This window comes from Kryptolebias marmoratus, linkage group LG6, assembly GCF_001649575.2.
Source record: "Kryptolebias marmoratus isolate JLee-2015 linkage group LG6, ASM164957v2, whole genome shotgun sequence".
Classification (NCBI taxonomy): domain Eukaryota; kingdom Metazoa; phylum Chordata; class Actinopteri; order Cyprinodontiformes; family Rivulidae; genus Kryptolebias; species Kryptolebias marmoratus.
Genome location: NC_051435.1, coordinates 29,914,520 through 29,927,276, shown reverse-complemented (window position 1 = coordinate 29,927,276; position 12,757 = coordinate 29,914,520). Strand labels below are relative to the sequence as shown.

At 39.0% G+C, this 12,757-nt stretch overlaps 1 protein-coding gene across 2 annotated transcripts in view; it reads left to right on the top strand.

Annotated features, from left to right (window-relative positions):
• LOC108249392 (heterogeneous nuclear ribonucleoprotein L-like) overlaps window positions 1–12,757 on the top strand; it is a 58,133-nt gene that overhangs the window by 23,709 nt on the left and 21,667 nt on the right. For both annotated transcript variants that reach the window (XM_025002142.2, XM_017438771.3), the window contains exons 2-6: window positions 3,696–3,814; window positions 7,773–8,010; window positions 10,750–10,835; window positions 11,045–11,141; window positions 11,319–11,391. In XM_025002142.2, the coding sequence (XP_024857910.1) occupies window positions 3,696–3,814; window positions 7,773–8,010; window positions 10,750–10,835; window positions 11,045–11,141; window positions 11,319–11,391 (613 nt within the window). The remainder of the gene's footprint in view (window positions 1–3,695; window positions 3,815–7,772; window positions 8,011–10,749; window positions 10,836–11,044; window positions 11,142–11,318; window positions 11,392–12,757) is intronic.

Genomic DNA, 12,757 nt, shown 5'->3' with positions numbered 1-12,757 from the left:
ACTACGCTGACAGACACAGCAAACCTTCTTGCCACAGCTCGCATTGATGTGCCATCCTGGATGAGCTGCACTACCTGAGCCACTTGTGTTGTAGAGTCCGTCTCATGCTACCACGAGTGTGAAAGCACCACCAACATTCAAAAGTGACCAAAACATCAGCCAGAAAGCAAAGGTACTGAGAAGTGGTCTGTGGTCCCCACCTGCAGAACCACTCCTTTATTGAGTGTCTTGCTAATTGCCGATAATTTCCACCTGTTGTCTATTCCAGCGGTTCCCAACCCTGGTCCTCGAGGAACGCTATCCTGCACATTTTAATTGTTTCCCTGCTTTTCAGCAGGTCCTTTCTGTCTGCAGAAGCCTGGTAATCACTCCCTCATCAGTCAATTTGGACTTGTTTGTTAGGATTTGGGTATTTTGAGTTATTTTTTGATCTTTTGTATTTGATTTTATTTTTTGTGTTCTTGTGATCCTTGTGTTTAGCTTGTTCCTTGTGCTTTCTTTTTAATATGTTCTTGTGTAGGTTTACTCCCTGTGCCCTCTGTGTTCCTTGTGCCATTTTTCATTCTTCCTCCGTCATCTCCTCAGTAGTTTTCCAATCAGCCTGCCGCACTCACCTGTTTCACATTACCTGTTACTCTAGCTGCAGTCAATCTTCCACTCACTCTCACTCTCATATTCAGTCACTTCCAGCATATCCTCGCCGGTCCTTTGTTGCTGTTGGCGTTTGATCTTCACCACAGTGAGGTCAGTTCTGCTCGCTTGTGTCTCCCTCCTCGTGTTCCCTGTGTTCCCCTGTTTAACCCTCCTGAAGCCCTTGTAACTAAAGAAAGGAAGAGAAGCCCTTGAAACTTCAGGTCCATTTGACCTCAAGGCCACGGGAGGGTTAAGTAAGTTATTTGCTGCCACATCAGCCTTTTCTTTCAATGGTTTTGTTCAAGTTCATTCCGCTGTATCCGCCTGCATCCTGATTCCAACCATCCACACCTAGCATTGTTACTTTTTTGTATAGTAGAAAGCAGAAAGTCAAATGTATAAAACTGGGTGAGAAAAAAAAGTTTTCCCTACATTAATACTGTACATATGTTTATTAACATACATACATAGACCAATACATAAATGCGCACACACACATTTATACATGCACTAAGAATGTGAAGATTATTTAATTTGTACTGATTCACAGACGTGCACATGCACAATGCAGCTGCATCAGTAGAGCAGCCGTGTACCAATGCAGTTTGGGGAATAAATGTAGAATCATTAGTTTGTTGCATCCGTTAAAATTCAGCAGCCGGTTTGTTTCTGCACACAGGTATCCACTATAAAAAATGACAGAAAAGTTCAAGTGTAATTACGTTTGTGTATGAAGAATCGATTCCCTCTGTTCAGTTCCTACAGTAAATAATTCTTCTGGCTGGACTTCCTGCTGTTTAGTTGTATTTTTTGTCTTTAGTGACACCTACAGTTCAGGAGAAGGACTGCAGCTGTTTTGCCACTTTTAAAACAAGATATTTATGTGAGTGACCATTTTTTATTAGGTAGTAAATAATTAGTTGCAAAAATTGACTTAGGACAATTCCTTTGCTTTATTGTATTATATATCATCCATCCATCCATTTTCTTTACCCGCTTCTCCATTCCGGGTCACGGGGAGCTGGTGCCTACCCCCAGCAGTCACTGAGCGAGAGGCGGGGGGACACCCTGGACAGGTCACAAGTCCATCACAGGGACACATATAGACAAATGAGACAAACAACCACTCACACCAATGAACCTAATATGCATGTTCTTGGTCTTTGGGAGGAAACCGTAGTACCCAGAGTAAACCCACATGAGCACAGGGAGAACATGCAAACTCCACCCAGAAAGGCCCCAGGTCAGGAAGCGATCCTGCTACCTTCTTGGTGGGAGGCAACAGCTCTAACCACTAATCCACTGTGCCACCTGTATTATATATCAATGAATCTTAATGTGCTGAATCAAAATTCATATTGAATTGCATTATATCATGATTAGGGGCTAAATCATATTGCAACATTTCATGAGTTGCTACTCCTGTATCTTTAATGAATCTTATTGTTGACAGTGTATCAAGATATGTATCGTATTTGCCAAAGACCAAAAATGCATAACCCTAACATACATCAATACATACACACATATATACATACACACAGACATTCATATTTACATACATGCAACTAAATATACTCACCGGCCACTTTATGAGGTACACCTTGCTAGTACCATGTTCAACCCCCTTTTGCCTTCAGAACTGCCAAAATTATTTTATGAGTCATTGATTCAACAACTTTTTTGAAACATTCCTCAGAGAGTCTGGTCCATATTGACATGATAGCATCAAACAATTACTGCAGATTTTACATCCATGATGTGAATCTGCTACTTCATCACATCCCAAAGGTGCTCTATTGGATTGAGATCTGGTGACTATGGAGACTGTTGAAGTTCAATGACTGCAGACCCTTCAAACCTGGCAATATTTTTCCAATTTCTTGTTGTCCAGTTTTGGCAGCTTTGTGTGAACTGTAGCCTCAGTTTCCTCTTCTTAGCTGACAGGAGTGTCACCTGGTGTGGTATTTAGCTGCTGTAGCCCATCTGCTTAAAGGCTGGACAAGTTGTTTGTTCAGAGATGGTATTCTGCATACCTGGGTTGTAACAAGTGGTTATTTGAGCTACTGTTGCCTTTCTGTCCATTCTCCTCTGACCTCTGACATCAACAAGGCTTTTTTTTCTCCACACAACTGTTCCTCACTGGATATTTTCTCTTTTTTGGATCGTTCTCTTTAAACCCTAGAGATGGTTGTGTGTAAAATATCTCAGTAGATCAGCAGTTACTGAAATACTCAGACCAGCCCGTCTGACACCAACAATCACATTCAAAGTCACTTAAATTTCATTCCGTCCTCATTCCGGTTCCGTGTTCGCTTAAAGACAGAGTTACTGCCATGTGATTCACTGATTAGATATTTGTGTTACCAAGCAATTGAACGAGAATACATTGACTACTAAAGTGACCATTGAGTGTACATTTATAAATAAATTATGAATCAATTCTAGTATAATAAAATACTACAACTAATGAGCTATTTTTTGTGTTATAACAATCATTAAGTATAATTTTTAACATAACTTTAAACTTCTTGACCAATTATGTTATGTCAATTTATGTTATATATATATTTGTGCAATAGATGAAAAAACACTGTGTATAGATATTTTAATATGTGTACTCCACATTTAAGCCTATTTGCCATTCTGCTTTTAGTTTACTGCTGAAAACCAGGCCTGTGTAAAGTGACATCTATAACAGGGGTCAGAGTGCTGTAGTCAAGGATGCAAGATGTTATCAGAATGTCATCAGTACCACCACTAATTTAAGGGTTGTAGCAGGGGAGAATGATTTAAGTTGAATAAATTGTAGGATGAAGTTGACAACTTGATTTACAGTGTTGTGTAACTATACACATATTTTTTTTAGAGTAATCTTAACTTTGGGTTATCACATTTATAAAAGAGACACCATCTCAGTCCCACTACAAAATAGGCTCAAAGCTTTTTAACAGTATTGGCTTTGGGTCAAAAAGTAATTTTGTGCATTTCTATCAACATTAACAAAATGAATAAAAGCCCAGTCATTTGGTTGTTTTAAAGTTATTGTTTGTTCTCTGCAGAATGGTGTGGAGGACACTCACCGCATCCCCCCATCTCCGGTTGTCCATGTTCGAGGACTGTGTGATGCTGTGGTGGAGGCTGACCTGGTGGAAGCGCTTGAAAAGTTTGGCAACATCTGGTAATACAGAACTTATCAAAACTATTCATCAAAGTTTTAAGCTTTTATAGAACAGCAGTGGGGGAAAAAAGGTAGAAGCCCATGTTAAAGGTGTTTTAATAATAACAATTTATTTTGTCCTATACAAAAAAAGAATAACAATTTGCCCAAGATGACATTTTTCAGTTGGTCTGTTTTCCACTTCTTGATATTTGCACCATTTTATGTGCTTTTCAGCAATAATTTAAAAACCTAAAAGTTTGGTATTTGCTATGGGATTTCTTGACACATGCTTTTCATTTTTTTTTTTTTTTATCGTTTCATTTTGTTAGTTTTACCTCCCAAGGTCAGTTTTACTTCTTGTTTTACAATAACATGAATTCAGACTTAGTTCTTTTAAGATAATTTCACGTTAGTGCTGTTTTTGTTTTAGAGGCCCCAGTTATCATATAATCACATATGCAATATTTAATGTCTGCAGCCAAAAGGCAAAGGTGGAAAATAATGCTTTTGCTTGTGTTTGTGAGTCTGCCTTTTAGCTAAATGTCTCACAAACCACTGGACAAAAATGCATCTAAAAGGAAAAACAAAAAAATATATTTTGTTGGAATGAAACTAAAAAAAAAAAATAAGAATGTCAATTAATTTATAAAACATGGGGTACAGTTCTCCTGGTGCATTTTAAGCGTATAAATTTATTTATTTGTCCTTTTATTCATTTATTGAGCCTTTTATATATTTCTGCTTTTATATTTAATTGTATAAAACAGAGAAAGGAAAACTGGATAAAAAGAAAATTGATGGATGAATGATGGAGACCTTTCTTAGACAGATTTTGTGATACCTTTGGAATCAGTCCAGTTCAAGATGGCACCCACAGCTAACTGACAGCAGCCAACAGAAAAATGGTCATAATTCAGGCCTCACCCACACAGAAACAGAGTTTGTTGATATGCAAAGGGTTTTTTCATGATTTCAGCAATAAGTCCACACAGAAATGCTGTTTTAGGAGCCACTAAATGGTATGTTTGGAAACTGGGCTCCAGAGTGAGAAAATTCTCAAATGCCACTGTTGCCTTCTTGTGTGGACACCCAAAACTTGAAAACTATAATGTCATATTCCCACCTTCTGCCTACCTAATAATGACACATTACATAGTTGTGTTTGTGTTGTAATTCTATTTAAATTCAATTCAAAAATACTTGAATACTAAAACATACTAAAAAACATGCAAAATAAGAATTATTTTAAAAAATTGGCATTTGTGTATAAATAATTTACCCTTGAGGTGCTGGAGGAAAACTCTTCCCTTCAGCAGTCTCTTGCTGGATACTCTGTGTGAACTTGTCCATTATGTCCTTGTACTGAGATTTCAACCTGGAGAGACTCACGACAACGAGAAGCTGCAAATAAAAGGTTTTATTTGACATGAATGACATGAGATATTTGGCGCTCGGACCTCGGCAGAAGACGCGAGTGTCGACAATAGCAATGCGCTTCGAGGAGAAGCTCAGGTTGAGCATTAGAGGCGTCTTCCCCATATACAGTGTATATCTGTGAACCTGAATGATAGTGTTCATGTAAAATTAAGCTCATCTTCCTGACAAAAAAATCTTAATTTCATTAGTCCTCAACATTGTTTACACAGCCCTGTGCCTTTGAGATTACTTTAGCAAGATGGCGTCACTTTCGCCGCACATCGGGCCGAGCCTTTAGAGCAGCGTGTCTTGTCTATATAGTCATTGGAGGAGTCTGTCAGAGAGGGCAGGGAGTGATTCGTACAATGAACGTACTGCTGAGAAGACCATTGTCAACATTATTAGCTTGTGTCTTTACAGCAAGCCACCAGTTGGCTACGAATGTATTGGTAATTTTAAAGTAAAACTCATAATACTCAGTGCTTTGACTACAGTAGTAAAATATGTAAATTTTGTTCATTATTACTAAATAAATCCTAGTTTTCACTGGATTGTGCTTTTTTATTGTAGAAATTACTACAGTTGATTTAATATATTTTACTACCCCTAAACGTAATTTTTATCAGTGTAGCCAGCATCATCTTGACTGTTGAGTTAAAGAGCCTAATGGCTCTGGGTATGCATGAGTGGTTTAGTATACTGGTGGAACAGTGCTGTGAAAGTAGCCTATCACTAAATATACGTCTCTGCCTTGTGATGGGAACATGCAGAGGGTGCGTGTCGCTGGTTAAAGATGGCCTGCAGTTGAGACAGTGTTCTGCTCCGCTGGTGTGGTCATTCACGACATATATTCTGAGCATGACACCTCTTGATATCACATGAGATTGCACTTACTGTTATTTTCAAGGTTTGACCAAAAAAGCTACAAGTCCTGACACTTACTGACACTTTTTGACACAATGAGTGACTTCCTGGAGCCAGTCTTAATCTAATACATGTCAACATTTTTTTTGTGGTCCGCCTGGTTGGTAAACTATCTGTGGTTAAAATTCTCACTGATTGTTGCACTCTAACTGTGAGGCTTTTAAAAACAAAATACTGTGTAATTTGAACTGAGAAGCTGATGTCAGCAGAGTTCCACTGAAAGCTGTTATTATGGCAGTTAAGTACTGACAGAAATGCAAGAAAAGGCAGGAACAGGGTGGAGTATATGCTGCTTATGGACAATGAAGAGTGGGTTATAGGATGCAAAAAATTAATTAAAAAAAAAACTTCTGCATACTTGGAGATCAAAATATTTGGCAGAAAAAGGTTGATGTTGTCCTCATCAAATCTTATAAATCAGATTGTAGAGACATAAAAAATACAATAAATGTCTAGCAAAGGTCTAGCATTTTTTGAAGGAATGTATATCAGTTTTCATCCCAGAGTTTAAACTAAAGTCATTGTATGCTGAGAAGAGATGGAGTTACAGCCATTTTGCTCAAACCTTATAAACGATGTTTGCATGATCTCATACATTTTTGTGAAATCACGCATGATCTTGTAGCATATATGTGCAGGATGACTCTCAGCTACTACCACACCATAATAACTGTAAAATTGACTGTGTTTGTTTAGTTTGCTTAGTTGTGGCAGCAATCTTAAATTGGGTTAATTCCACGAATTAGAAAGGTCCTCTAGTGAGGGCAGCTCATGATTCTCTCCTGTTATAGCTTTCCTGTCATCCAGTTTTGTTGTTATTAAAATTTCAAACTTTCTAAATTTCAATGAGAATGAAACTGAAGCTATTTTTTTTTTAGTCCCAGTGAATTGTGTTGAATATTTCTCTGACAGATCTGAGTAGTTTGGAGCTGTTTGTAAAATCTCACATGAAAAAGATCTAGGTAGAGAGATTTTAAATTGAGACTTCTATCAAAAGTGAAATAGTTTTTATCCTTTACTGACTTTAAATGAGTGATTCAGACTTTTATTAGCTCCTGTAACCCTCTGTATGTTGGTGTTAGCCAGGCCTGCCTCTCATGACAGCAGTTAGTTCAGAACGCTGCAGCTCATCTCTGAATACAAACCAAAGCGTCCCCAGTCCTGGCTTCTCTTTACTGGCCCCCTGTTCATTTAAAGTTTTATTGATGACTTATAAGGCCCTGAATGGGCAGGCTCCTGTGTATGTATCTAACCTTCTTCAGCCTTATGTGCCCTCCAGATTCCTTAGATCTATTGATCATTTACTTGTAGTTGTCCAAAGGTCCGGGCTGGTCCACAGAGGTAATCAGGCCTTTATAGCTGTAGCTTCAAAGCTGTAGAAACTCTACCCCTCTTATATTAGACAGGCTTCAACTCTTGGTGTTTTTACATCTTATCTTAAAACATATTTCTACTCACTTGTTTTTATGGTCTTTTGTGTTTGGTATTGTCGTTTTACTATTTGTTGTGTTGTCTTTAGCACTTTGGCCGCCAACTGTTGTTTTTTCAGTAGATTAAGGGGAGCAGTAAGAAAAGTCTGGGGGTTTTCTGGGTGTCTGCTTCTTCTGAGCTCCACACTTGTTTGCTCTGTTGGCAGCTATGTGATGATGATGCCGTTTAAACGCCAGGCTCTGGTAGAGTTTGACAGCGTGGAGAGCGCTGAACGCTGTGTGACCTGTGGAGCCCATGAGGTCGTCTACATCGCTGATCAGCAGGCCTTCTTTAACTTCTCTACAAGTCAGAGGATCACCCGACCCACCAATGCAGACGACCCTACCAGCAGAAACAAGGTCCTGCTGCTGTCCATCCAGAACCCACTCTACCCCATCACCACTGTGAGTGCAGCTCTTTTCATTTACCAACTCCTACTAGCACTATTATTTTTGTTTTCTCAAACAGATTTATATGTAAAACAGGCCTAAACTGACTTGATTATTCACAAACTTTCTTTCCAAAATATGCTATTCCAGCTTTTACCAAAATTTAGCTTCACCATCCGGGCCTCTTTCATTCTGCGGGCAGCTTCTTGTTTAGACTGCTCTTCTAACAGAGTTGTAGGATGAAAACCCTACAATACACATTTCTTTGTACTGTTTTTTGTAAATTCATGTAAATGCTTCATTTGTATATGCAAACAAACATTTCTTGAAAGTTTGTAAAAAAAATCATTGTCCTAATTTACATAATTCATTATGAAAGTTTAGTTCATTGTATATTCTATTGATTTTAAAAGTTTTCATTCAGTAGGTTTTGTTTTCATGAATGCACCAACCACTTCAGATTTTTTTTCGTATATACATATACAAAACAATTTTTGTAATATTATTACTGCATCAGGATGATGCATCTGTCACCAAAGATCCTGGTACGACCAATAGGCAGCAGATTCCTACAGATGCTGGATGTGTACCAGGGCGCATGGGTTCAAACGCATTTGTTATTTATTTAAAAGCAGTTTTTGCACTTTTCCAAAGCATTTTTAATAAACTTTGGCAAGAGCAACAATATGTCATGATTTCATTCCTATCACCATCACAAAAAGGTTTCTGGCTCAGGATTTGTTTTGTTGACCTTCTTTATCAATCAGCATGCAACAGAAACCCTTTGCCTTTCTGACTAAAGCTGAATCAAAATCTTGAGAAACTTGAGCAGTCCTTGCTCTCATAAACCGTATTAACTGCTCGAGCATGAAAGTTCCAACATAGCTGTGACGTGCGTGGCAATCTCATTGCTACAACGCTGTCCAAAGCAGCAACTCCTTTCAGGGATCTTGAGAAAAAAGCAGAAAAGCCACTAATGTAAAAACAACAACAAAAAAAGCAGGTATTGAGTTATAGAGGAAACAGTCTGTTGCATCACCAGATTTTGTTAATGCACATAACAGTGTACGAAGTGAAGTGTGCGTTGAGATAAATGTCTTAGATCTGCCTCACTCTGAGCTGTCCCTGTCCCTCTTCTTCTCTGGGGAACGGACCACATTCAGCTGTTCCAGAAGTACTTTTGAGATCGACTCCTTCATCAATTGCTTTGAAGCCAAGACACTTCTTCTGCACTGTGTTGGCTACATCTATATAAGGAAACACAACAATAAGATGGAAATTAGTTGAGACATCTGTTGTCTCATCAGCCTGCATTGCCTTGAATTCTTTGCTTTTAGCTCCTGTATAATTTGTCCCTGCATAATGTAAAGCATGCAGTCAAAAAGCTTATTTTGAATAGCTGTGGACGTACCTTTAAACACAGTCGCCTGCTCTAGATACTCCTGTATATTGCAGTCCAATGATGCCATAAAATTCACTAATCCTAAAAAAGACACTAGGGCTATCAGATGACTGGGACTCCTTAAAGAGTCAATTTAAATGTCTCACAGAATTCTATTCAACAAACCCCTCCTCAGCCAGCCGTGGCTTTGACTCAGAGGCCATAGAGGTCCTGATGATTGTACAAACAAGAGGTGTGACAAGTGATAGACAGACTTTAGGTGTCAGTGGAAATACATTATAATCACATTTCCTCAGAGCTCCTGCAGAACACATCCTACTTCATGTGTGTTCACCGGAAGCCATTCAGCTTTACGTTTCCCACTCACCCATTCAAACAAACACTCACACAGTGCTTTTTCTATTGTGTATTTTACACTCTATATGCAACATTTTTAATGTCACTCATATACCATTAAGAATGGCATACGCATCTCATCTCCCATCTCACCTGCTGAAGCTTCAGAGTGGTCACAGAGGTTTTGGTCGTCTCTCTCACTATTCTTGTGCGGTCACTCAGTTTGTAAGGACAGCCTTCTGTAAGTAGATTTACATGTCCCATATTCTTTCCATTTTTTGATAATGGATTTAACAGAACTCCTGGGAATGTTGAGGGCTTTGGAAATATTTTTTGTATCAATCCTGTGACTTCTACTCTTCAGTAATTTTTTTCTGAGTTTAATTTGGACAGTCACTTTAAAGGGCAGTCACCTATTTCACATTACATATTTTATTTACTCTATATTTCTCTGAAGAAATTTGATTTCACTTTGTCATTGAAGAGGAGTTTTTTTTTATCAAAAAGGCTAATCTATATTAGCTATGATTGACAATAAAAGGGTAAAACATTTAATTTAAGAGGGTGAATACTTAGGCACTGTGCATTTGCATAGTCACAGACATTGGTTGGGATAGCTCTAACAAGCTATATATACAGTGTTGTGCAAATGTGTAGAGGTTTAATATTAGCTAATGTAGCATTTTATAATTTATGAAAAAATGATTTAAAAAACTGGCCTGGCCTAGCCTGAAAAAAGACTTTTGCCTCTTTCTCCATACTGTGTGCTCTATGACTGATGTCACAGCTGATAAAGTACTAACTACTGATAACTATTAGACAGAAATTACTTAAAAAGTTCTAGACTATTCCTTTAAATCTAAATTGTGAGTTCTGAAAATGATTTTCACCAGTAATGTGTCAGACTTCAGTTTATACAAGGTTTTTTTGAGTTAGTGACACAGATTATTGTTAGGGATGTAAAAGAACACTGAGTTAACCTCAGTTTAAATGTGTGTTGTTTCTGTTTCTCACAGGATGTGTTGTACACAGTCTGTAACCCCGTGGGTAATGTCCTGCGAATAGTCATCTTCAAACGGAACGGCATCCAGGCCATGGTGGAATATCCTGACTGTGTTTTATACTCATATCAGCAGGTGCAGGTTCAAAATCATTTTTATGCAATGTGATGATGATGAGATTGGGGGTGGAGGTGTAGATTTACTAAAGCTGATAGTAGGCTCCACTGGGGATTGTGTGGGTCTTGTTTCTTTCCTCTGACTGGCTGGCTGGTTGTTACGTTGATGAGTCATCCTTAACAAGCTTGTTAACATTTGAGTCAGTGGAAGACGCTCAGAAGGCCAAGCTGGCTCTGAATGGAGCTGACATTTACTCCGGTTGCTGCACGCTTAAGATTGAATATGCTCGGGTAAGAACACTCACACACAGACACACACACGCACAAACCACCCCCACCCCCACACACATACACATTCTCTAACAAACACACACTCAGGTGCACGCACACAAATGCATCCGCATCCTCATTCTCATGCCCACGCACACACACCCACCCAGAGGTGCTGTGCTCTGTCGCCCCCTGCAGCCCAACAGACTGAACGTCGTTCGCAATGACAACACCAGCTGGGATTACACCAAACCCTTTCTCCTGCACCGAGGTAGGACATTACTTTCAAGCTCTGCTCACACATAAACACAAAGCAGACATGCACACACTCACCCAGGTACTCTGACTCTTATCCAATAATTATGCTGGTGAAAATCCTAAATGGTTTATTCTGTTCAGAAGCTAATATAAATTGTAGGGCTTGGACTTTAACACATTAATTCTGATTAATTCATTATAGAAAAGACAACGCCTTAAAAAATCCACTTAATTAATCGCACTGTTCTCAGTTCCCCTGGTAACGGGGTCCTCTGTGATCAGGGTGGCTTCACTGGCTACTGACGGTTGTAGAAGCCTGACAGGAATCCTCTGAGCATGTCAGGACCAAGGGTTTTGTGTCGGTTGAATCGATGGAGGTTGGAAGATACCAATCGCTCATCAATAATGATGCCTTTGAGAGTGTTGTTGGGAGTTTGACAGATCCAGCTGAATGTTTTGTTATTTCTACCAGATGTCCCCTTCTTTTTTACATTTCACTTTTTCTTTTGTTTTTCAATTAGTATATTCTTTGACATGATTAAAGGGGAGTGTAATGAACTTAATGTGTGACTAATATCAAATATTACATATTTTCTATAATCAGAAGAGGGGAGTGTAATGGCAGAGTTTATTACAGGGTAACACCTGATTATGTTATGACTTCTGTTCCAAGTCCCATCAGTTCTCACAGAATGAACTTGTTTATAGGAGTGATGCTGAATTTTCTCCTCATTGGAACCAGACTGACTTGCGTTTCCCTAACTCCTCCTTCTGTTCAAGTATTTCAATATTTTTAATAAAAGCTCCTGTGTTGACTTGGAGGGGCCTGAGCTTTGATTTGGAGCTTCCCCATTTGGACCTGGGACTCTGATGTTAATTCTTAATTGTCTTTAATGCTCTCTATATTCTGTGCACATTATATAAATAAACCTGCTTGAGTGATTTCATCTAACAGTGCCTGGAAATTCATTTATTGCTGCCACAACAAGTGCAACTGCTGTTAAATCTGGTAAAGAATTTGTTCAGTTACTCTGCAAAAGAGGCTGGGTCCAGGCAGTCACTTAATGCAGGCTTGAAGACTTTGCCCATCATGATGTTTTGACCTTGCCATGCCTCACTTGGGTTTCCAGAAGTTAACTTTTATTCTATTCTGTTCTTAAATTCTTTTTTTGCTACCTTGGCCTTTGCTTTAAACTCCTTTTGCAATTCCCTCACATTTTGCATGTTTCCGTTAAAAGCTTCAGTCCATCCATCCATCCATCCATCCATCTTCTTCCTCTTATCTGGGGTCGGGTCGCGGGGGCAGCAGCCTAAGCAGGGAGACCCAGACTTCCCTCTCCCCAGCCACTTGGGCCAGCTCCTCAGGGGGAATCCCAAGG